We start from the raw sequence: 26,892 nt of genomic DNA, 5'->3' as shown, positions 1-26,892 counted from the left end.
TTTTAACGTGCTATTTTTTTTTTTATTCTTTATTTTACACGATTCTGATATTTGAAGACTTCCTGAGGAATATTCTAATTCACATTATAAAACCAGAACCCAAGCAGCAAATAAAAAGGGACAAATCAGAATACCAACAACGTTAGGATTTTAACAACTACTGGGTTTACTCAGCAATCAGAGACAGCTTATTATGGAAGCAAAAATAAATGTCATTTTTTCTACATTTTACTTTGAAATTACGGCAAGCGTTCTGACTAAATGTGTCTTGTGCTCACTTGCTTACTTAGGGGAATTACTCCTAGCATGCCTTTCGGTTGTGATTTGCTTGATTAGTTCAGCTCAAGCAAGACCTTTTTTTTTCAGTGACAGGTCATAAAAGGAGTCACAGCAGGAAGTGCTCTGGGAAAGAAGCAGTCACCTAGCAAAAAAGAAAAAAGAAAAAAAATCACCCATGCTGAATACTGAATAGAAAAAAAATGATTCCCGGCTAGCTGTGTTGTTCGTAACACCTAACAATTGCTATAACCACCACAAATCAATTGATGTCCTCAAGGGAACAATCAGTGCAGTAACATACAGATTACCGGAGCAGGACAAACAAAAAGCATACTATGTCAGCGAACTAACAAAAAAAAAAAAAAAAAAAAAAACAACAGTTTTAAAAACTCCCCACTGAATAATCATTGCAATGACAATTTACTTACATTGGATAGCTGTTAGCTTCTTAATCATAAACATTATTTCTTTATATGAATATTGTTTTATCATGTCAAATCAACAAACTTTTTTGAATGAGGCCATGAGTATTTATTTAAAACCTCTAACCCGTTGACCGACTTGTCACACTTACTTACTGGAGTAGCTGTATTTACTAGCACGCTGTCAAAGATGACATCTACAGTTTGGTCGCTTTTCAAAATTATTTCAGAGCTCAACATTTTGCGTGGATATTTGTTTTCAAAAAGCAAACATTTGAGAAACAAGGTACAGCGGTGAAATGCCACACTAAAGACTGACGCTGGCTACTGAGTGTTGGAAGTGTGATTTACAGCATCATGCCCTGGGTAGAAATGCAAACAGCTTATACTGGAAAAGAAGCGACGGTGATTCGCACACACTGCCTTGCACACAGACAACATACTGAGAAGCCTGTACTGCAAATTAAGGCAGCTTAAGCATTTTAATGGTCACAATTCCTTTTTAAAAGGAGATGCTGACATAATTAATTGAAAGGGACATTTCTGGCTGATGTGGTTAATAAAATAAATCAAAAGTCATCAGCTGTTTCTATTACTGTCTTCCCTTATTTACTTACTTCCAAGTACCACACTTTGTACTGTTTGTGGACACAAGGAAAAAACAACACTGCAGTGTCATGCCAGGCTACTACAGACAACATTTCAGGAAACAGAAACAAAACCATGTTTTTCTACTCACCCTGCTTCCTGTCCATATTGATTCATTTCCTAACGCCATCCATGAGGCGGAAAAACAGAGTTTAGGTAAGTTCCCATCTCATCTTGATTCACCTTCTGATTCTCAAGTTAACTAGCTTCCCTCTTAAATCACGGTTTTGTCGTTGAAGATCACATTACAATGTGCTCCTGCTGCATGCTCCAAGCAAACGTCTCTCGGCTTTCTGCACAAGAAGCTGTGAATATCGGGATGATTTTGCGGTTTGCTCTGCAGATTAGCCCGGTCAGCATTATCAGCAAGACCAAGGTGAGAAGAGTAGATCGCTTTAATCAAACTGTATTTGGGCATTGTAGAAGAAGTAGGAGAAAGTAGTAAACACTATCACTTGGAACTCCTTGGCTATATGTATATTATTCCTCTCTTTCTCCCCTCTGTCTAAGAATAAGCTGGAACACTTGGGTGTATCATAAGAGATCTTGCCCATTTGCACAGCTTCCATTAAGAGTTTGTCCTAAAAGGAGAAAGCCAGATCCTCTCTGCCTGATAGACAAACAGCTTGTCAGAATTTATTAATAACAGTGCTTTGCTCATGTTGCTTTTACTGGGATGGCAGAATTGCCTCCTGAAAGATAAAGACACAGACTGACGGCACGCAGCACAGTGGTTTCTACGGAAACTTGGGAATAGATGTGGCATGCCAACAGGATGCCTCATTGGAGTGCCATTGAAAATTCAATGGAATGAACAGTGCCTTCTCATGTTGTGGTTAGAGGCATATTCCAGGTTGCCTCCATAACGTGCATCTGCACACAACAGTCATGAGCTACTTCTGCTGCTGTCTGTTTATGCAATGTGCTACTACAGTGCATTCATAACTAAACTGACTGCATTTCTATGATATGCTTTTTACTTAACAAATGTTTGTTTGTGTTTTTCGGCTTTTCCCGGTTAGGGGTTGCCGCAGCGGAACTGATTGGTAGTAGATTTTTACGTACTGGCTTGCCGGGCCTAACGTACAACCTTCAACGAAGGAACGCCCATTCACGCATGTCACTACACAAAACACGCTCTAACTGAAACTCGAACGGGCAGCGTTTAACTGTGAGGCGACAACGCTACCGCAGCACCACCACCGCAGTAAAATATGAAATATTGTGCCCCAAAACATATTTTACTGGAGGGGAAAAACAACAGTGTATGCATGCAACATGAATTAGCATTACATTCCGACATCTATTTATCCTTGCAGAACTGCAGCTAAGAATGAAATCATATTTTTTAAAACATCCAAACCTTCTGCAAGCCCCTAAATCCCTTTATATGTTAAATGTATTACATATGATTGAAAATAAATAAATAAAGTAGAATAAGAACATATCATAGAATTATGAAGTCATGGCATGTTTAAAAAAATATGACACAATTCTCATGGAGAAATGAGCAGGATAGTAACTGATGGCATTTCAGCTATCTTGACAGACAATACTACAGTGTCAGTTTGTACAAAGATGCAGCCTTTTGTGTTGTGTTGCGGTAAAGCAACGCATTACAAATGAATGTCACAGTCCATTCCACACCACAGCCTAAGAAACACCAGGGGCACTGCCTATGCATTTGTGAACTATAAACTTCTAAACAAAGATCCAGCCACTCCAGGGACAGAAAACAATCAGTCACACCATCACAGACAGACACTACGCAGAAGCGTCCCAAATGCACAGGAGTGCCTGGTGATTCCATGCTTTGAAACTGTCTGACAGTCTTGCAGCATTGGCTGCTTTGTGTAACGAAACCTGCATCTGCTAGATCATCATCACCTGTTGTTCTGACAAGAGAACTCCAGAAGGTGCCACATAATGGCCTTCTGTATCAAATACCATCTTGGGTCTCCCATGAGTATAGGATAACTCAGTCAACAAAAGTAAATAAGAGTGGGTGCTCTCTTTGCAGAATGGGTAAGTCACTTCCAATTCTGTTAGGAAGAAGAAAAATTTTGCTAGAGGTTATTAGTTGAGTAAGCATTAATTCTTCTCCAACCACTACACAAAGAAGCCTCACTGGCTAAGTTATTTTCTCAGCTGATGCAATTTTGTACTTTCTTCACCACATGGCAGACATTTTTGATAGCATTTACTGTAACACCTACTTGCTAAAGTATGTTAGTGTATATATAGTCTGGCAGTCTAGCAGTTAGCACAGAAGGCAATCTGATAGCAAAGGATTATAACTCTGCAATGTTAATGAGCTATTTCCTGTATCGAGGGTACAGAGTTTGATTCTTTCCTCTGCCAATTCCCTGCTGGGTGACTCTGAGCAAGTCACTTAACCTGTGCTGCCCCTGAAAATAAACACAATCCAGTGTGCTTATCTGGTTTAAAAAATAAAATAAAAATTACACATCAGCTTTGTCCAACCCAAAACACTAGAACAGAACAGTTAGGAATGGTATAAGCCACTGAAAGCCACAGTACCAGAACCTGAATCCAGAATTCTTGGAAAGACTACTGGTATACATGCTGAACTATATCAATCTATGTTGTATCCATCCTAATATCCTTTGTAATATTAAAAGACAAACGTGGCAAGAAAAATAATGTGTTTTACAGACTGTCTGCCTCGGGGTACTTTCAGAAAAATGTTCATTCTGGAAACAGTGCATGTTTTGAAATTAATTCACACACACACACACACACACACACACACACACACACACACACACACACACACTAGCGTACTGTACAGTTTTGCCCCTTGCATTTAACACAGTTCAATAGCTAAAGAAGCATGGTCTTGTTTACATACATTACTTTCTGTCTTCTGATCTGAGCTATACAGTTCATGGGACAGCATGCATTAATTACAGTTCTGTTCCTCATGAAATATTACCTGTAATAAGTTGGAAGAGTACATAGCCTCTCTCTATCACTAGCTCTCCCTCCCTCTCTCTCCCTCTCTCTCTCTCTCTCTCTCTGTAATGTCCCTGGAGTAAACAGACCTTCAGCTGTTCCAACATCATCCAGGAAAATGAACACTCCATTGGGAAACATTATGAAACAGCTTTGTGTTTTTATGTAGGTTATTCAGTCTTTTAGTAGGCCATATCATTATTTCAACAAATTAACATACCTAGTAAGAATTCCAAAATAGATATTTTACCCTTAAAAAGGGGGGCAAAATCACTACCATCACCTGTTTTAATTAAAAGACTTCAGTATACATATGTAACACCTGCTGCGTTTTATTCTTTATGAATTAAATGCAACAAGTACATGAACAATTTCAAGAAACGACTCTAGAAGTGGGCAGCAGGGTGGATTCATTAGTAAGATCTTGTGCCTCACAGCTCAGAGGGTCAGGGTTCAGTCCTGGCTATCAGCCACTGTCTGTATTGAATCAACATGATCTCCACAGTGTACAGACCTTCTGTCTATACTTCTGCATACCCACCCCCAAATAAAACATGCTGGATATACTACCATATATATTGCACATATACTTCCCTTGCACCCCAAGTCATGATTTGGAAAGGTCACATGGGCAACCCCTGTGACCCATTTAACAAATAATTAAAAATAAAGACACATTGCTAGAGGTTTCCCTGTTTATGTGGAACTTCTGCTCCAAGACATTTAAGTCTTGGCTTCTCCTGGTATTCTTGTTGTTGCATCACCAGAAAAAACAGAACAGACAAAGAGCTGTACACCACATGAAGTGAATTCCTGTTGCAGCAATACACACCTCTGATAAGCCATTCTGCAATTAGAGACCATAGTGATGCATTCACTAAAAAAACAGGTAGGCACCTACAACATGTGGAGACCAGAGCATTATGAATTACTTCTGAGCCTCTTAGCTAAAACCAGTTAGGGTATCTGTTCTTAGCAGTACACAGGTATAAACAACAATGCTGCAGTCTGAAATGCAACAGGATGGTTTAGTAGTCATTGCTATACCTATCCACCTCTTAAGAGTAAGAAATCTGGAAAAAAGTCTAAAATAACAAGAGGGGCAAAGGCCCTAAACTTAGAAAGTTGCTAGAATAACACAATTTGGGCTGGCTTGCATTTGGAAGGATTTGAATTCTGAACTCAAATATATGCTACTATTTAGTGACTTTAGCCTTCAGTAATTTGCCAGAAAGCCACAAATTATATAAGGACAGAACAAAAATATAAGGCAAACAACTGGACATTCTATAAAAATCTGGACAGTTGAGAGGCATGGTCACTGCTGAGCTTTCATTTATCAGATGCCTGTCGCCAGGTGCAGGTACTCACATGTACTAAATCAGTAAAAGGATTACAAATATCCAAAGGAAGACAGGATGTTGTAATTCTATAGGCTTAGAATATCCTCATCCTACCACTGAAAGGCTTACTACTTCCTTTGGTTTAAGTCAGAACAGGGCACCAGCATGACTGCTTTGAAACTGTCAAACAATTATGAAAAAGCACATATGTGGCTACTACTGTGTTATGCAGCACCTTACATGGACACACATTTAATGGAGATGAGTCCTACTTTTCCAAAAGATGGCATGGTAATTTGCGATCTGTGGATTCAGGTCCATTCATGGCCTTCAGGCACTCTGTGGATGCAGGCCTATGCATGACACTCAGACCATCTGTGGATTCAGGTCCAAGTACTTCCTCTCAGGCCCTCTGTGGATTCATGCCAATTCATGAGTCTCAGATGCTCTGTGGACTCAGGTCCATGCATGAGTCTCAGGTCCTCTGTGAGTTCAAGTCCATAGGTGGCTTTTAGGTCCACTATGGATTTAGGTCCATGCATGAGCCTCAGGCCCTCTGTGGACTCATATCCAGGCATGACTCTCAGGCATAGCTCTCAACTGTCCAGATTTTAACAGACTGTCCAGATTTTTGCCTCATACTTTTGGTCTGTGCCTCACAAAATTTGTGTTTTTTCTGGCAACTCACTGAGGACTGAATTCACTAAATAATGACATAAATTTAAGTTTCACACTTCATAGCCTTAGAAAATGCATGCTAACACAAATCCTGTTATTCTAGCAATTTCTAAACTTATAAGAGCAATGATTAAAATCATTCTCAATTTTTCAGCCTTTGTCCCCTGATTATTTTAGGATATGTCCACATTTCTTGAACTAAGTGGTTGAGAGGTGTGCTCTCAGGCCCTCTGTGGATTTAGGTCCATGCACGGGTCACAGACCCTCTGCAAATTCATCTGATAAGTAAAGTTTTCATTATCTTTTACAACATGAAGACACTGCTACAGAAATAACTTTAGGGTCTCTGCCACCTGAGTATTCAAGGAGATCAAAAGTACTCAAACAGTGATGTTTCTTAACCTTACATCATCAAAGCATGTTATAGAAGGTGTGCTGAAGTGCAGAAAGAAGGAAGAATAATGGCTGCTGAGGTGGGAAGTGAAAAAAAGAATATTCGTGTAACATGTTGCCTTACATTTATATGTTTAGGGCTATATTATGAGCATTATTCGAATTATGGCATGAGTATTATTTAAATGTCACTTACAGTTTTCTTGTTGCTATTTACTATCTAGGAGTTGCCATACCTCTCAACTGTCCAGATTTTCACCTCATATATTTAGTCTGTTATGCATACAATTTGTGGTTTCCTGACAAATCAGTGAGAACTGAAGTCATGAAATAATGACATAATTTGAGTTTCTGACTTTGTGTGCTTCAGAAAAATGTATGCTAATGCACAACCTGTTATTTTCACAAATTTCTAAGTACATAAGGTAATAATTAAAAATCTGTTCATATTTTGGGGCCTTCATCCCCCTTATTTTTGGCTTTGTCCGGATTTCACAAGGTTGAGAAGTATGGAGTTGTCTTCTCAGGAACCCAGAGAAGATGGGACCTCTAACTCAGCTGGACATTCCCTATTAACAAATGTAAATAAATAAAATAACAAATAAAGAAACTGCCACAGCTTCTACAACTTCCTGTTGTTTAAGCATTGCCATAGTAAGTGCCTTGTATTGTGTTACTTCTTGCATTTACTCTTTCTCTGATTTTATTTAAACTTACTGTTTGACATGATGATGTTTGAAGGTTAAACAAAGTATTTTCTTATCTAATCTTGTAACTGTATTCCATGTTCCTATAGGACATATATACAGAATGCTGTAGCACATGAATACCAGTGTCATTTTGTCATGTACAGCATTTGATAATCTTAATGTGCTCTAGTAATATTGCTGCTGTCTTGTAAAATACTTGTACAACTGCTGGAACAATTATGTTATCACTCTTTTCCTGTTATACTGCAATGAATAACTGCAGTTCCAAAGGCTTTTCTCTGCAGTCTTCACTTCACATAATTAAATACTTTGCAGATAACATGAAACAATGTGCTGCTGTTAAACTTTTGAGCCATTTCAAAAGGCATCCTTGTGGCCACAGCTGTGCTAAATTTTATAATTTATAAGGTATGAAGCTGCAATCAGATGCCAGAGTAGGTAGTTCAGTGGCAGCCACATCTTATGGGTCTAAAGAAGATATAGGCAAATTATTACAAACAAAAAATAAAATAGGTATCTTACCACTTGTGATGATTTGAGGAATTGCTAGCTATGCCAGGAGAAGTAGGGCAGTGGATGTGTAACATATGCCAACATAGCTAACTGGAGTTTTGTAAAGAATTATATTTACATGTCAAACTGATTTGTACATATGCTTGTGTTGGAAAATGTATGTGTAAAGCTGCTTCTGTTAAAAATGTACCAACAGTGTGTCCTGCTGGTCAGAAAAGAAATATATATGTATGTCAGACTGTACTATTGTAACAGAGGATATTGGAAGAGAAGAGAGGTTAACCTCAGTCCAGCTAACTTTGAAAAACAGTTTGAAATTAAATTACCTGGTAGGCCATAAAGACTGTATCTTACAGTTCTGATTGCAGCCAGAGACAAAATGTCTGTGAAAACAAGGAGTAGGAATCCTTGTTGTATTGTATGTAGCAGTGAACTAATTGCTACCCTGGAAGGGTAGAAGCGTTGCAATGGTTTTATGGCTTCCAAATGCTATAACACATATAAGCAAAGCTCTAGGTGTGTAAGGTAACACATCTGTCCTAAATCCTAGCAGCCTGTAGTAATGGGGTTAGTATGGGAACCAGATGTCAGATGACCAGATGTGTGTGATGTCATTCTGTAATCTATCACTGAAATGATGTTTTAATACTAGATGAGACTGAAGTCTGAGAGCACTCTGTTTTTGGAACCAGACAAAGAAGGACCCCTCACCTACTTCATCTTGCCTTGCTCTAGTAAGTGACCAGGGTCTTTAGATCAGTCAGGAAAATATAGCGAATTAGTTAAGTACTGTTTTTCTGTATCTGTGTGAATCTATTAATCTGTGTTATTTTAATATTTCCTGTGATTGAAACTCTGATGTTTACTGCAAAAAGATATTTCATAGTTTCATGTTTTTTTATTATTTATTATTAAATATATTAAAACTTTTCATTGTGGCTGGTCCTTTAGAGAATATTTTAACCTTTGAGAGTGCACATACCTATTTGTTGACTCTATCCAATCCTGAATGCCTTAATATATGGGTCAAAACACTACCATTTGTATTAATATTAATTTTACTCAGTATAATTGGGTACCCTTGTAAGAGCCTTAGAGTATCTGGCTTTGGAGTGTCTTGTGGCAGTAACTACCTTATAGTCTGGGAAGAAGGGGCATAGCTAGTAAACCTGTGCCAGCCTTTCCCAGGTGTGTGTGTGTGTGTGTGTCTGTCTGTCTGTCTGAAAATCAAATCTCAAAGAGTATGTATGTTACCTGCTTGGAGTAGGGACACAAAGCACTGGTTTCACATAAAGGGTGCTGGAGGACGTGGCTTGGACATTCAGCTGAGGGCTCAACTCTACAGCTGTGCCAGTGGGGAGTCTTACTGGAGCCCTGGAGAGAGAGAGAGAGAGAGAGAGAGACAGAGACAGAGACAGAGAGAGAAAGATATATAGAGCGGGAGAAATCCAGACCCTGGACTGAGTGTGTTCCCTTTGTGGTCTTAAAGGATATTTTGCTTGATGCAGAGAGCTGCATCTGGAAATACTGTATGGATCTAGTTTTCTCCAGTCTCCAGTGTCAGTTGTGAGGATTCAGGCTCCTTGACTACTGACCTAGAGGGGGACGTCACACTACTTACAAACAATTCCACATAGGAAGAAATACTTAATCCTAAACCGCAGGCCTTCTTCCCTTCTTTCACACTCTTTTTTTCCATCTAGCCCAATTTCCTTCAAATCCTTCACCTGGTTTAATTACAAGACTTCAATATACATATTTGAATACCCATTCATTAAAACCATTTATGGATATATCCTTTTCCAGACAGCAGTACTCCAATTAATCTGTTCTTAATCCTAATCCACTTCCAAACAAACACGAGATACCATATACACTATGTATTTCCAAATGCATTCCTCATAAGTTTTACCTCATCTCCTCACTTCTGATATTACATAAAGTTCTGATGTCTCCTGCTTTCTTGTTTCCTTCTTATTACAGATCAGCACCCCCACTACCCTTCATTTTTTCCAAGATTTCATCTGCACCTTCTTAGCTAGCTTAATAACTTTCTCCTGGTCAAGGTCTTATTAGCCTTCTGGTCACAAGAGATGATAATAAAACTCAGAACTGGTTGCATTACAGAAGATAAGGGTACAATCACTGGAAAATCACTCCAGTGATCAAAAATGTACTTCAAGGTACAAATCAGAAGGGAGGCACCTCCAAGCATGTCTGTGTGTGTATATATATATATATATATATATATATATATATATATATATATATATATATATATATATATATATATATATATATATATATATATATATATATATATATACATATATATATATATATATACACACACACACACACACACACACACACACACACACATGCACACATCTATATATATATATATATATATATATATATATATATATATATATATATATACACACACACACACACACACACACACACACACACACACACACACACACACACACGCACAAACAAACACGCGTGGACGTGAGCACACACACACACACACACACACACACACAGACACACACACACACACACACACACACACAAAAACACACCAACTGTATGCTCACACAATATTGTGAAAGGCAGAAATCTCCTAAAACAATACACAGTTGTCTCAGTCACTTGTTTCTAACCAACATGATTTGAGCACGATTCCTGATGGAACAGCCATCAAAGAAACATAGAACAGCTTGCAAAATCCATCTTAATATCCATCTAATAGGGTCTGCTTGGAAGTTGCAAAACTTTCACTGTGCAAAGAAAAGGAAACCAAGATAATACCCATTCTCCTATGCTCAAGAACCCACCAGAGGCAGAACAACAATTGATGCTGAATATCTGAGGTATGGAGAAGACATCTGCTCTACCTGCATTACCCAGAAAGAAGACCAGGAAATGAGTGGACTGCTAATTTAACCCTTGTCACCTGGGTCACAGGAAGGGCTCCAACCCGCTGCTCCAAGTAAGCAGGCTAAACATGTATCATTTTTGACTATGCTGCTATCTAATTGTTGAGTCTTGCATAAGGTTCCTGAATTAAATGCTGCAGACATTTACAGGATGGTGCCATTTTTTATTACTTTTAAATATTTAGCTGTGCTTTCTGTTTCAGGTGCTTGTTTGCAGAATATAGAATGAGAACCAAACAATGTACAATTATGATTCAGAGTCCAATCAGCATACCCGTCTAATTAAAACAAAAAAGTAACACTTGGTAGAAGAAAGTTGTTGTCTGTAGGGAAGGAAGAACAGCTACCTCAGGTGGAGATGCCGCTCCTTTTTATTTTCTCAGATGTAAAAAACTGACTTACCAAACATGTAGATAATTATCACTTTTATATACTTTTTCCTAAAAACAACCGCATGCCTTTTTATTTAAATTCCACATAAGCATCTATTAAACCTAATGCAAAACTAAACTGTCTGCTGTTTTACATCGTCTGCTATTATTTGCATCATGTTTTACTGCAAAATTAAGCATAATGCAAACAGCAGATGAAAAACACACTTCCACAGACCAAACAGTGCTTGTTTGCATGCCCTCTGTGTGCTTATGTTGTAAACATATGGCAGATTTTACAATAAGAACAGACAGATTAGTTCCACCTTTGACAAAGCAGGAAGATATGAATAATCTAAAAAAAAAAGATAACTATTTTAGGCAAACTACTGTTGTTCAATTCTAGCTGGGTACCTTCTTGTGGAATCCTCACAGACTTCCCATTCTTGAGTGAGTTTTCTATAGGTGCACAAATTTTATCCCAAATCCCAAAGACATTCCATAGGTAGAATGGTAATCACCCAGACTGAGGTGTGAGTGTCATGCATGCATGAATATGTGCATGTCTTACAACAGGATGGTACATGGTCTAGAACAGGTTTTTCTGACTTTTGCCCAATGAGTGCTGGCTGACATAGGTTCTGCCAGCCCTGCTGTCTTGAAATAAATTAAACATGTTACTGAAGAATAAGTGAATACATTTCCAAATATGACTTATAACACTGTAGGCACAACAGAGTGTGGTGTAAAACTTAAGCAATAAAATATCATTGATAAATTCCAAGGCAAATAATGAGGCCTGATAGCCATAAAATTAAGGGTGGACACTGTTTTAAGTAATCTCCTTAGAGAAATTTCTGTAAATTGAGTATATGGTTATAATTATGAAATAGGTTCAAAACAGATAAAAACAAACTAATAAGACACAGGCTTAGGTATTTACTAAGCTGTGCAAATATTTTTTATTTAATCAAATGCTTACTTCTGACCCTGTCATCAGTAATGATTTCAGGTTAGTATGTGGAATTTGGAAATAAGATGAAACACATGCAAACAGCAAAAATCTGGCTTTCATTTTTGATAAGCACAGGACTATCTGTGAGTGAATTTTAACTAAGAGATTTTGAAACAGCAGTTTTAAGTTATTGGCAGTACTGGAATCAAGCAAGGATGTATAAAGAAAATGGAACACTGTTACTGTACATTAGTAATAAATTTTAAGGCATGCAATCAAATGCTGGAATTGTGTTACTTGTAGTTTACAGTTTTGTTACAGCCTAGGTTGTCCATATCATGACCAAAAATGGTCAATGTACCAGATGTTTCACCTGCGTAACTAATATATCTATCTATATATATATATATATATATATATATATATATATATATATATATATATATATATATATATATATATATATGTAAAACTAGACCTTGTGCTCTTGTGCTGAATAAATTACTATACTAAGCAAATTAAAAACCACACAGACAAACAGGTACTATAGTTTACCTGGAAGGCACATATGGCTGAATAGCTGTTTTACACTCACAGAAAAAGAATGCAGTACCACATCTGGAACTATATCATATTACCAGCACCCCCAACAAATACACTTTTGACATAGACAATATATTGTACACTGCCCTACATAACACCCCTTCTATTTCACTGTGATTCTTCAATGTTTGTCAGATGTAGTCTGGCAGTAGTCTGGTTATCTCTGACTCACATCCCTTCAACAGGATTTATTCCAGCATGCCTCCTATCTTTCTGTTAAGAACAATGACTCTTAAACAGAGAGAGTTTCAATTACAAATATAAACTTCTTTTCTGAAATCTGAACAATAAACCTTTCACGCATCACACACATCTCTACTTCGTGAACGCAGACAGTTAGTAGACAGATTAGCTAGATGACAAGGTCCACTTAATCTGATTGTTCATAACTCAAATGATCGAATGCAAATGCAAAACTTAATTAATTTTAATGAAAAATGGATAACATCCCACTTGTGTCTGTTCTTAGCAAAATCCCAGCTGTGTGTTTAAAAAAAGGAAAGCTGACCTAGGCATGTTTTTCCTTTAACAAGTTAATAAGAAACAAAAAACAAAACACCAGGATGGATCAGGCAGGCACTCTGAGAGGGAGGATCATCAAATGAAAAATCAATGTCACTTGCTTTCTTAATTCATATTTCACAGCTAGCGCTGTAGACCGATTATTCTTAGACCATTGTAGCTTGAACTAGCAAGTTGCAATAAATATTTTTAGCATCTACTTACTCTGAACAGCTTTAGCTGTCTACTTTTTTTTTAAACCATGCAATCAGACAACATTGCTCACGCTCCACTTATGCATGATGTTGTTTTCACACACGGAGGAATGCAACGTCTGTGGGGAAAACATATTATTAGGATCAAAGAATGAAAAAAAAAAATCCCTCCACCATGACTAATTAAATATAAATCGATGATGGGATATAATAACTTCACAAGGGAAAAAATGAATGACCCTCGCACCGTTAATGGATTAATGTCCGTTATGAGCAATAGAACAGCACATAATGCTGACACCATACCATTCACATTGGTGTCACTTTTCATGTAAGTGCCTTACAAACCTTTTTAAATGAAAATTGCACTTTAATGTTATATCAGACGTCACTTTAGAAAGGATTTCTGCAATCCTATTTCATGAAGCAAAAAGCCTGCACAGAAGTGCTAAGCAGCTCTTGTCAGAAGCACTTGCTCGGAGTTGTAGTTTGATAATGTTAAGTAAAGAAGCACTGTGGAATCATAAGAGCTGTAAATGGTACTTTGCGCTTTAAGAAGCTAATTTACAGTTACCATTTGGTCCGAGCCCAAATAAGTATTTTCCCTTTACTATGTAATAAGAAATTTATTCTTGTTTTTTTTTTCTTTTTGCTTCCTTGCAGATCATATTTTGCTTAGTCCTCAAAGTACATAAACAAGGGACCAATAGGAAAGAAGCATCTCTTAAGACAGGAGGTTACAGTTATTGACTATGATGCATATACTATGTACATCTTGAACCAAGGGCCTCTCAACACTACAGGGATCAAGTGTGTGATACTACAGACAAAATCAAAAGTAATGCATTATAAGATCTCATTCTAGAACCAGACATAACTCTGCATTTATGTGTTTATCTCTCTCTCTCTAGTTTGGGGCACCAGCTTATGCTGACAATTTGGGCAGTTGTTCTGAATGTACCCATTAGTTTCCACACAGGCAAAAGCAGATCATGGCCAGGCATGTATAATCATTACGTACCATGTGATTTGTAACCACCTATCCTAAATAAATATTCCCTGTGTGCCATGAAGATGCATGGAGATGCTCTGATGTAGAGTACAATGGAAGCAGGATGGAGTTGTCACTCACTCCTGCAAGTGATTGGGGGTTGACATAACACTTAAGGTGTTTACCTCACAGACACAGGGTAAATGGCTTGATTCTCACTTTAGGCCAGTGTCTGGTTATTGGGTAGGCATGTAATAGTCTGCAGACTGATTTCCTGGTACTTAACTATGAACCTATGTAAAAACTCAACTAATCTTCCTATCCTAACGTGGATGACTCCTGTTGGGTCTCCTCTCTCGAGCAGAGATACATTAGCAGGAGCCAAGATCACTGATATCCCCTAGGCAGAGGTGAACCGTCACTGCCTTTTCATTCTTGTCTTCATCATGTGTCTGCTGCAGTGCCGTTATCTGAAAGCAGGTAGGCTGGGTCATAGTCAGGGGTCCACCCCTCAATTCCACAGAGCCAGAAGTCAGGTCTGTATTTATGTAAACAAATCAGTTCCAGTTTTGGATCCAGATCTATTCCTGGACTGTACATCTATGTTGCAATGTTTCATAAATATACAGACAGTTGTCTGAACTGTAACTTGGTAAAAAGCAGGCAGGAAAGGTAACTGTTGTTCTGATAGACCTGGATGATCCTTGCCAAGTCTTGCTATACTTGTTATAACATGCAAGGCAATTAACTAACGTGTCCTTTAATGATAAATACATAAAGGTAAAAAAAGGACTGTTCTTAGAATAGTCCGGTATTGAGCAGTTTCTGTAAGGTCACTATTAAATAATACTTTTCTATAACTCCTTTTTAGGGTAGGCTCTAAGACAATCTTTACATACATCAGCAGCAACTGACCAAAAACAACTCTAACTGAAAACATATGAATGTGCACACGTCATGAAGGTGAGTTATAGAATGAAGCTCTTTCTCAATTTACTGGTTAATCAATGCTTCCATCCTCACCAATGTTCATGAGAGCTGATTAGTGGACAAAAGGACAACTGCACAGACACAAGTGGCAAAAATATGCATCCTTCACAGAATATCGGGGATTGCTCTCTATGATGGTGACAGGAGCTCAGCAATCGAGAAGAATTACAGCGTACTTCTCTTCTTCCTCTGATTTGACAGGAGTCATTTGATGTGGCTAAGGCCCTCTAGTCACATCTCACAGTAGGTTTACTGATCAGAATGCATTAGGAGGAAGCCCTTGGACAGGCCTACATCTCAAGGGAGTCTACCCTGCTTAGTTTTCTAAAGTGTCACCCAGGAAAGCCATTTAGAAAACAAATACACACATCTTTTTTTTTAATACTCTGTGAAGTGTTTTGTTTGTGGAAGGGGACTGCATCAGGGTTTGTTCTTACATGGGGTAATTGGTAGACTTAAAATGGCCCATGACGGCAGTTAGCCTAATACTAACCTAAGTTGGTGTGTGTGTGTGTGTGTGTAATGACCCAGTTGCTATATACTGGTGGCTAGAGAACTCAGGATACATGGTGGTGGGTAGAGTACCACAGGCTTGAACCCTGTACCTTGGGCCCAGGTGGCAAGAGCCTGAATTCCCTACCAACCACCATTTGTAAAAAAGTTGCAGATGTTTGCCTCATATTTGTTCTGTTCTGTTCCTCATAAAAATCTGTGGTTTCAGTATTTTTGTTTCATTACACAGGCAGTGGTGCAGTGGTAGCATTGTTGCCTGACAGCTACAGGCTCTCTGGTTTGATTCTTGGCTGGGGTGCCTTCTGTGTGGAGTCTACATGTTCTCCCTGTGTTTGTGTGGGTTTGCTCTGTTGTCCTCCCATCTTACAAAGACATGTGTCTGGAGTGTTTCTCCCTGGGCCTCTGTTGAAAATTGGCTCTTGTCTCAAGTCAGACTTTCCTGGTTAACAAATGTTAAATAAATAAAAATGACAAGCATTTGAATTTCAGACTTCATATTCTTCAGAAAGTACATGGTAACACAAAACCTTTTATTCTAGCAATTTTCTAAGTTTATAAGATTGATATTTGAAAATTGTCCCTATTTTTGGGACTGTGTTCCCCCATTATTGGCTTCGTCCAGGTTTTTTGTGCTAAGGTTGAGAGCTATGGTAAGAACTGAATTCACTGAATATGTTTTGGTGCTGTATTCCACCATTACTGGCTTTGTCCGGGTGTTTTTTGCTAAGAGGTTGAGAGCTATGATGAGAACTGAATTCACTGAATATGTTTGGGGGCTGTATTCCCCCATTACTGTCTTTGTTCAGGTGTTTTGTGCTAAGAGGTTGACAGCTATGGTGAGAACTGAATTCACTAAATGGTAGACACTTAAGTATCAGGCTTTCTCTCTTTCATAAAACAGCTCATTTGGCATAGTGGTATGCTGTTCTGATTGTTTTGCACAGGGCCCTGGGTTCAAGACTTGCAGTGAAATGCATGGTGGTAACACAGCATTTTATTCTAGCAACTTTCCAACATTATACAAGCAATGTTTAAAATGCGTCCCTGGTTTTTGGGCTTTTGTCCCCCCCCCCCAATAAATTTTGGATTTTTTCAGATTTCTTCAACTGCAAAGTTCAGAGATACAGCTGAATGTTGAGTAGATTTTACAAGGAGTTGAGAGCTGCAGGGGAGCAAATGTTTAGTGCTGCTTATGTGGAGTCTGCTTGTATTATTAATAGCACAACAGGTCATTACTTGCTTTTGATGCAGAAGGCTGTGGGTTTTACTCCCACAGTAGGTAGATGCATTGCTGATACTGTAATGTTTTGCAAAGGGGGTGGATGCTGCAGTCCTTTTTTGGCAAAGATACCTAGTAACTATGAGCCTGTTATCAGTTTGCCATCCATTCCCTATTGCAATATTACTAGCTTATCATTTTTTTAGTGTAACATAGGCAATTTATTCCTCAAGGGCAACAGGCACTTTATTTGTAGATGAAACAATGAAATATAAAGTTGTTTGCTAGGAGCAATCTCTTCATTAGTTACAGATCTCTTTAATGTGGAATTATTTAGATGACTTTTACTTCTTCAGAGATTGTGCATATCCACTGATACTAGTGGACTATAGAAGTCTGAGTAGACTTTTATGATGGAAATGTTCTGAATTGGACAGTTTTGTCATTATTAGTGCATGCATTTTGTTTCATTGTTTATTGGAAAAATGTTCAAAATAATAAATTTAAAATGCCCTCTAAAACTGTACTGCATTGTACAAGGAATTTAATGTAATACAATAAGGAAGGTGTATCAAGGAGCATGTGCATGTTTCATGTGCAAGGGACCTGTGATTTGAAAACAGCCCAAAGTTAATCTTTATCTGCCACTGGCAAAATGTATTTTCTTTGAATGTGGGTTTCAATGCTGTTTCAATGAATGTGGGTTTCAAGGGCAGAGAAGTTTTAATGCTAAGTCTATTTTCATTGTGAGACTGCATTGCTTTGCTTAGCAGATATCTATTAGTGTTTGTGCTGTAAAATTCAAAATAAAACTTTCAAATGAAATTCAAATCATCGCAGAAGTAAAGCAGTATCCACATTACAGTGTTTATGGTAAATTGGGTGAAATAACCAATGGGACATTGGAATGGCTGCAGGGGGGAGGCTCTCATTTGACCATGATTTTGTGAGGGGGGAAGGGCAGCAAACTCAAAGACAGCCCTGGCTGAACTATACCTCTGACTGTCCAGATTTTTGCAGAATGAATAGATTTTTGCTTCTTATTTTTGGTTTGTTCCTCATAAAATTTCCAGTTTTCTGGCAAATCATTTAGGAATGAAGTCACTAAATAATGACAGACATTGAGTTTCAGACGTCATAACCTTAAGAAAAATGCATGCTAAAGCAAGACCTGTTATTCTATCAACTGTCTAAGTTTATACAAGAGCAATTTTTAGTACTGTTTGTATGTTCCCCCAATATATTTGGCCTTGTCCAGATTTCCTGTATTAAGAGGTTGAGAGGTACGTGCAAATAAATCGCTTTATACAATTAGGAATATTCAAACCTCTCAACTGTCCCCAATTTTGGCTCAAAATATTGATCTCCCCCTAAAAATCTCTCCACAAAATGGCAATTTTGGAAGAAAACATGGAGGGTTTACAATTATAAATAACTGTAATGATCAGAGTTATAGATTACTTTTATTTCAGAAATGCATGTAGATTCTCTTATTTTGTCAGCTGCTCAAGTTAACAGTACTAATATTAAAAAGGTGTCCCTTCTTCGACATGTTCCCAGCTGTATTGTGTGACAATTTTATATTTCTGCATCACATTTTTGGTCTGTTTTTCATAAAATTGTGGTTTTGTGTCATATTAGTGGCAAATCATTAAGACTGAAGTTAGAAAATAATGGCAGACATTTGAGTTTCCGATTTCATACCCTTCAAAAAAATCATACTAATGCAAGACCTACTACTATTCTATTATCCTTCTAAGTTTATAAGAGCAACATTTAAAAAGTGTCCTTATTTTTGGGCCTTTGTCCCACTTCTATGTATGGCTTTTTCCAGATTTCTTGCTCTGAGGTTGAGAGGTATGAGTGTCAGAGCCATCACTGTCAGCCAGAGACATATCAAATCGTGACATACTTGTTGCACCCCACTCCCCTATGTAGTGACTCTGGATGTGTTCAACCAAGGTAAGGTGCAGTTATGCAGTGTAAGTGTGCAGAGTATTCCCCCATTCAAGGTAGACACAAGTACGACAGTGGATTTTCATCTGTTCTTGATTTTGAAGAATGTTCTGGTTTTCTGTCATATTTTTATACTTTTGATTTATGCTTATTATTCAGAAAATGGATGCTGTCAAAGTGCCCTGTTGCTCTGTGTTTAAGTAGCAATGCTTTAATGAGCTTGTTGGAGATTGTAAGATGCAAGTAAGCTTTAATAAGCATACTGTTAAAAAATTACCAACATTGAAAGCCTTTTTTTGTTGCCATGCAGAGAATATTTACATAACTAGATAACATATAAGCCTTAGGTATTGAAATTCGTATGACAGTATTTGTAATAAAGTACAGGATTACAGTATCTTCTGAAGCTCATTACATTTGTTGGAGACTTGCAGTTATCTTTGCAGGCTTTACCCATAAACTAAACAGAATGCCAATCTATCATGCGTGGTCCGTAACCTGTGCAGTAAACCTTTAAACAATTTATCTTGAGCTTGTTTCTTGTTTGCTGTGCATTTTTTACTTTGATCATGTCATCCCCATGAAACAATTAAGATAGTTGTTGTCAGGCAGCAGGTCTTTTTTGGATAAGAAACATTTTTACAAGTGGGGGTATCAGCTACTTTCAGCATGTTACTTGGTACTTTTATAAAGCTGAATATAAATTATAATTAGAACTGCAGTGCAAGGAGAAGTGGTTTGAGTTGAGTGCTGCTTGTTTTTTTTATACTTGATTTTGACTAGCATTCCAGTAATGTATTTTAAAAGTAATCATGCCTCACAACCTTTTTGTTTCCATCTGGATATTAAGTAAGCTGTCATGTAGCCAATGCATTGAAATATTTTTTTCTTCTACACTTCATTTTGTCTTGACTGGACTCTCGTAATGATGGTTTGGCACCCAGGGCAGCGTATTTAATAAAAGTTCCAGTTGTTGTGGTTTTGAGAATAGCTCCACCCCTTTCTAGTTGGCCACACCTCTTTACAATTGGCCCCACCCATTCAGCTGTCTCCTGCAGCCCCCTTTAATTTGAAGTCAGCAGCCCACTGGCTTTGTCCAGATTTCTTAAGAGGTTGAGAGGTATGGCTGTGTCACTGTCACTGTGTAATCGCTGTACCTAAGGCAGACAGCTATTTTGTCCCATCTATGTAGGGCTGTCTAGGATGTACATGACTGCATGAAGAAACAGAAAACATGTGCACATGTACAACAGAATACTCCCTGTAACGGTATGTCTTCAAGAAAGTCTCAGAAAGCAAGTACTGACATCCAGAAAACATAAAAAAAAATGACACGTCTATAGTAAAGTAAGAACTAAGCAAACATTTGTAGCCATTAACCCTCTTAAAATCTACACCACACAGTAGCCAAATAAACATATCAAACCCCCTCCCGACTGCCAAAATACAAACCATGATTTCCTTTGCTTAACCACAACTGTAAAACAGATGTAATTATTTTGTGATTAGGAACATTGACACAGTGTAGATATAGCTTTCTATTTCTACTCATAAAATGATTTTTCAGCTTACCATTATAAAAGCTTAGCAGATAAGTACTTGTTCTGCAGAAAAAAAAAAGTGTAGTAAAAAATAACCCTGTCAGTGTCGACATTAGAAAATAAGGTTCTAATAGTGTAAAGGCACATATCAATGCATTTGAGATTGTGTGTGTGTACACAAGACAGTGAAGACAGGAAGTTGTGGCAGAGCAGACTTGAGTACAGGGACAAAGTGAGGCAAACCTTTTGCTGCTTGGTTACTGCTCCAGTTAAGTGAAGCATTCCCTGACCATACAGGCTGCATCGTGAGGCTAGAAGGAGCCTCATCTTCAACTTCAGTGACTCCCATAGGAAGAACTTGTCTTGATGTGGTATTTTTAAATTGATGGGAGAAGAAGAAATTACAAAGTACACAGTGGAGCCATTACATTCCTTCTGTCTTTTAGAAACCCAACTGAAACATCCTTAAATGGGTCACTGCTACAAAAAGACACAGTTTCAAAACACTCTGATTTAGTTTTTATATAGAGACACATAAAAAAATTAAAAAAGAATAAGCAGGACGGTTGAACAAACTATCAGAATATATTGAAAATGTTTTTTCCACTATACAGGTATCCCAAAAGCATACAGAAACAACCCTTCCACTCTTGTCATTGTCAAACTGTTTTTCCTTGATATGTGACATGTATGTAGTTAGCTGCATATTTATGGCTGTCAGGCCACTGTGAAATGAGTATGTGTGTGTGTGTTGGGGGGGGGGGTGGAGAAACAACTGTGCACAAACACTGGATATAAGAAGCTTAATATAACCTAGAAGTATTTTATTTAGTAGTTCTTTTATTATAATGTTATTGCACTACTTTTCCCAAGATAATTTTTTGCTTAAATTTTGATAGTCTAAACAGAAATACATGTGATAATAAACTTAATTTTCTCAGACTTTCAAGCACAACACACACACATATATGTAAACTATGAACGTTTGTAGTGAAATTACACCTTATTTTCTAGGACAGAGACATGCATTTGGCTTACTTAGTGGTAACTGTTTTTGCTGCACTCAAAGATTTACCAAACAACTCACTGTATGACAACTAATAGGTGATATACTGAAATGAAATAATGTAACTAAACTACTCCATAGACCCTGCCATATATCTACATATATTTTTCTCCCACTTTCTCTCTAAATAACTAAATATATATATATATATATATATATATATATATATATATATATATATATATATATATATATATATATATATTTATATACACTCACTAAACCTTACCTTACTTCCAGCCCTACCCTCTGCTTTTTTTCTTTCACAAACATCTGTCCTTTTCTTCCTGCTCTTTACTGACAGACATCTCCTTTTTCTCTCAAGTGCCTCTCACCTTACTCCCTTCTTCATCTTGCTTATCACCATGCCTCTCAACAGTACAGAATGTCCAGATTTTTGCCTCATATTTTGGTCTGTTTCTCATAAAATTGAGGTTTTCTTGAAAAATGTTAACAAATCATTAAGGATTAAAGCCAGAATATGACAGACATCAGAGATTCAGGCTTCATACCTTTCAGAAAATGTATGCTAATGCAAATCTTGTTTTTCTAGCAACTTTCTAAGTTTGTAAGAGCAAGATTTAAAAATTGTCCCTGTTTTTGAGCTTTTGTCTCCACATTACTTATGTCTTTTCCCAGACTTTTTGCCGTAAGATAGGTTGATAGGTATGCTTCTCTCTCACTTCCTCTTCCATCCTAATTCACTTTATGTTATTTTACCCTCTTGTTTTCCTTTAACCTTGTCTCACTACTCCCTCACCCCTCATCCTCTCTGCACCTATATATCCCTCCTTCTTTTCTGTCCAGTTCAGCTCCCCTTATGTTATTTCACCCTCTTCCTTTCCTCCAACTTACTTTCACTGTTCATTAAATCATTATCTCCCTTTTTCCCCATCACCTTAAACTAGTTTCACATCTCTACAACTCTAACTTATTTCCTAATCCCATCTCACTCTGTTCAACCTCACAAACCTTCATCCGCTGTAGAATTCGACACAGCCCAACCTACTCCTGATTCTCCATCTTATCAATCAAAAATCCTAACCATATGTATCTGAATCACAAAGTATCCAGTAACAACTCTCTAAACTGGCCTTCCACTTTATGCACCAAATATGTTTTTATTATTTTGCCTACTTAACATAAGACGCCTCCTTTCACAACTTTTAATACTTGTCTAACTATCCTATTCCCCATCTGGGCATATGTTGTTCCCTTTCAGTAGAAGCCATGGAACAAAACATCCACATATTATGCATGTAAAATCCGTACAAAAATCAGATAAGAAAAATTACAATAACTTTAACCGATTTAACAGAATGAATAAAACAGAACAGATAGTGAAACATAAACAGGTTTTATAAGACAACAGAAAATACTTAAATTTGTGAGTGCTAGCTTTTAAAAAGTGAAGTTTGAAGAAAAAGTATTAGTAACATGTTGGCAGAAGTGATAGAATTGCACAGGAGGAACAAGGTAAGAAAACAAGTTTGAGAGGCAACACCAGGGAAATAGGTACAGGTGCCTGCACAGAAAGTGGTTGGATCATACATTACTTGTGGTAGAGGTTGAAACAGACAATTAGTAGATAAGATGAGTGACAGGAAAGTCGGGGGTTTGAGTAAAAAGTTGTAGGATTATTGTGAGGAGAAGCACAATTTAAAATAGACCATGTGGTTGGATAAGGAATTTTTGTCTAGCCAAGAGAAGAGCATGAATGCAGTCATACATTCATTATGTACTATTTTAATTGTGACTTGAATAACATTACCACTAGACTGAGCTTTGCTAATCTGGTTATCACTATTATAACTAGAACATTGGTGTTCCATGCATCAACTGCTCATATTGACAGGATTTTTTTACAGAAATGCAAGTGGCAGAGTTAATGTGTAATAACTGCAATTCTTATCTAGTATATATATATATATATATATATATATATACCATTGTAACTCCTGCTTGATAATATTGTAAGCTATCTCCCTGCCAGGACAGCTAGCAGCCTAAACACTATCCATTCCTCCCTCTCCATTCTCTCTCCCATCTTTATCTGAGTTCTTTCCCTGCTTCTCCATATTCCATCCTATCTAGTCCCAAGACCTTCCTAGTTGATCCAGTGCACTTTTGCATTTGGCCACTAGAGGGCGTCCCCCCCCCCACTGTACTTTACTTTTTTTTTTTCTTCACTCATTTCTTGCTTTTCTCTTCTATTACTTGCATCCCTCACTTTCTCATCCATACTTTTGCCCACTTTACCTATTTAATTATAAAAACCTTACTTACCCAGCTACGACTTACTCTCCTGTATCCTATGCTCTACTGATTGACTCTCGATCCTCTCCTGGTTTCTTCCCGCTCCGTTCGCCCTTCGGGCTCACTCTACTCCCCTACCCTGCCCCCAAATCTCACCCGCCCCCAGTACCTCTACCTATATCCCTCTTGTTTCCACACCCACTTCCTCCCTACACCAATCAACCCTCAACACCTTAGACACACCCCCAACAGCCTATTATCCAATTTGTAACCACTCCCTCAGCTAATACTTACATTTCTTCTCATTTCTAAATCGCTCACCCACTCAACTACCTCTCCATCCAGCTTCACACTTACTATTCCTTATCCTACTCAACCTTGCAAAGCTTTTCTCCATCCCCCTGCACAATTAACTTACAATATATATAAGACATCTATAACACTTAATATAAAGCAGCCTTATCAACATGCCTTTAAATCCTTCATCCATCTGTATCTTTCTTTTACTATCTCTTAAACTATCATATCTTTACTACCTCACCCAACCCCACACTTCATACCATACACAATGTTATCATACAACCAACCATTTGAACTCCCCTCTCTCACAATTGCACTCTCCTATCTCTCCCCATCTTTACCCAGTAACACAGCTCCTCACCTTCTCATTCAAAGTTTTCTCCTCTCAGAAAAACTCTTTCCCCATAGTAACCAAACACCCCTTAATCATCACAACAGACCCGAATCATTGTTTTACTCTACTCAATCATCTTTTGAACCCAATCTTTCGCCTCATTTCCAGTCTTTTATCTGGTGATATCCATCCCAACACCGGCCCCTCCTCCTTTTCCTCCTCACAAAAGCCTATATACTTTACCTCTCTAAACTCACAAAGTATAGTGAATAAAGTCCCAACCCTCCATGCATGGCTTATGCATAATAAACCTGACATACTATCTATTTCAGAAACATGGTTAAAGCCCTCTATAAAAGACTCTGAAATTACTCCACCCAGCTATTCAATCATTAGAAAAGACAGGACCCAAAGGAAAGGCGGTGGTGTAGCTCTCCTATATTCCTCTTCCTTGCTAGTTACCCCCTACGACAATCCTACTCCTACATTTAACAACGCTGAAGTACTCCTCACTCTCTTACAAGTTAATAAGCACAAACACATATGCCTAGCACCTCTCTACATCCCCCCAGGGGACAATATTCCTACACTTGAAAATATCCTCTCTTGGCTCTCTGACAACATTAGCAATGAAACCATAATCTTAGGAGATGTAAATATTAACTGGGCCTCCATCCAGTCTCTAACCAACCCTCTTAACATCAACCTATATAACTTGGGTTCTATAAGATTGGGTTATATCTAATATATATATATACACACACACACACCTATATATATATATATATATATATATATATATATATATATATATATCTTTATTCAATTTTGCTACTGAAAAACTTAATCTCCTATTGATATATACCTGCCGTGGTTCCCTATCAGAACAATGAAAGTTCACAAGAGCGAACATCAAATCACTAAACTGGGAACATGTAAAACCAGGAAGGTCGAACAGCAAAGACCTTGATTGTGCAGGATCACAGTACAGTGAAGATTGTGGTTTTGCTCCTTTCTCCACTGTAGTGTGATTTTGGAATTTGCGTATATCATTAGTAAGGGGTGTGTGGGGCACAGACCCCAAATGGCGGTGCAGGTGGGCTTGCTCCCCTACAAAAATGAAGATGCTGTGCTTTTTTTTTTTTTTTTTTAGTTTTTCTACCTTCCAGGTTTCAATGTACCTGGTTTGGTCTTTTGACATTTGGTCTTGTGAGTTTTTGTCCTTCTGATAGGGACCCAGGACCCATCTGCTGTATCTACATTTCTGTAAAGCTTTACTTTAGTATAGCACAGACTTATTTTGCATTTTTATGTTTTTTTATGTTTTGTATTGTATACTTACACTGGCTAGCACTGCTTGCCTGTCTCACTGATTTGTCATATGACAGCGATTTTTTTCTCCCCAGTGGCCCACTCCCTAATGCTTGATTTCTGCTTCCAGGGGAGCGAATGGGTCAGACAGTGGTGGTCCACTTCTGGTATGCCTGGCTCTCATCCTTGGAGGTACAAATGAAAACTGGGGCACATGTAGTGGAAGCACTGTGCAGGTCCCATGGAGGATGAAAAAGAATGGAAATCTTATGAAGATTACATCACTTCACTAAAACTCACTTCATACTTCATTTATTTTGTGCTTGTTACTCTACAACAGAAAATAATCTGAGAATCAGATCATGAAAAAGGAAATAAGTCATACACTTGGTTAACAGTTACTGGAAATATAAATGATGACACTTTTCTTCAAAACACATTATTTCTGTGATAGGAATCATTAAAAAAAAGTATATTCTGTGATATGTCAGAGATAAATTAAAAGAAGATACAAATATTTATGGGATGCTAACACAAGAACACAGTAGCCTGACAATGCTCCAGCCAGCATAACAGAACTGACCTTCCTGACACATTTTTTTCTGCATATAACTCAGTCTGGGCTAGAGTAAATTGACCGTCACTGACACGTTTCTGTTCCTGCAGAACAGTTTTAAGACACTTGAAATCTGTATGCAGCTATGTCCGTTTAGACATGAAAGGTACATTGCAGAAGAAGAATGCTTACTGCTGTTTCTGCCAGCACTATTAACAATGAATTTATGATGCAGGCTTGCTCTCGAGTGTTAGAAGTAACAATTCCTGTCAAGAAGATATGTTAATTGGAAAAATATGCCTGG

At 37.8% G+C, this 26,892-nt stretch overlaps 1 protein-coding gene across 11 annotated transcripts in view; it reads right to left on the bottom strand.

Annotated features, from left to right (window-relative positions):
• The window catches only part of TENM3 (teneurin transmembrane protein 3), a 3,803,041-nt gene that overhangs the window by 1,144,462 nt on the left and 2,631,687 nt on the right, over window positions 1–26,892 (bottom strand). The window contains exon 1 of one of the 11 annotated variants that reach the window (XM_044062537.1): window positions 1,441–2,141. The exons of the other annotated variants lie outside the window; for them this stretch is intronic. Within the exon in view, the coding sequence (XP_043918472.1) occupies window positions 1,441–1,456 (16 nt within the window). The 5' untranslated portion in view covers window positions 1,457–2,141. Of the gene's footprint in view, window positions 1–1,440; window positions 2,142–26,892 lie in introns of those variants that run through there. 11 annotated transcript variants of the gene reach the window in all.

This window comes from Protopterus annectens, chromosome 2.part1 (assembly GCF_019279795.1).
Source record: "Protopterus annectens isolate FY-2018-M chromosome 2.part1, PAN1.0, whole genome shotgun sequence".
Classification (NCBI taxonomy): Eukaryota; Metazoa; Chordata; order Ceratodontiformes; family Protopteridae; genus Protopterus; species Protopterus annectens.
Note: the sequence above shows the minus strand (reverse complement) of the source record. Positions and strands in the feature narration are given on the sequence as shown.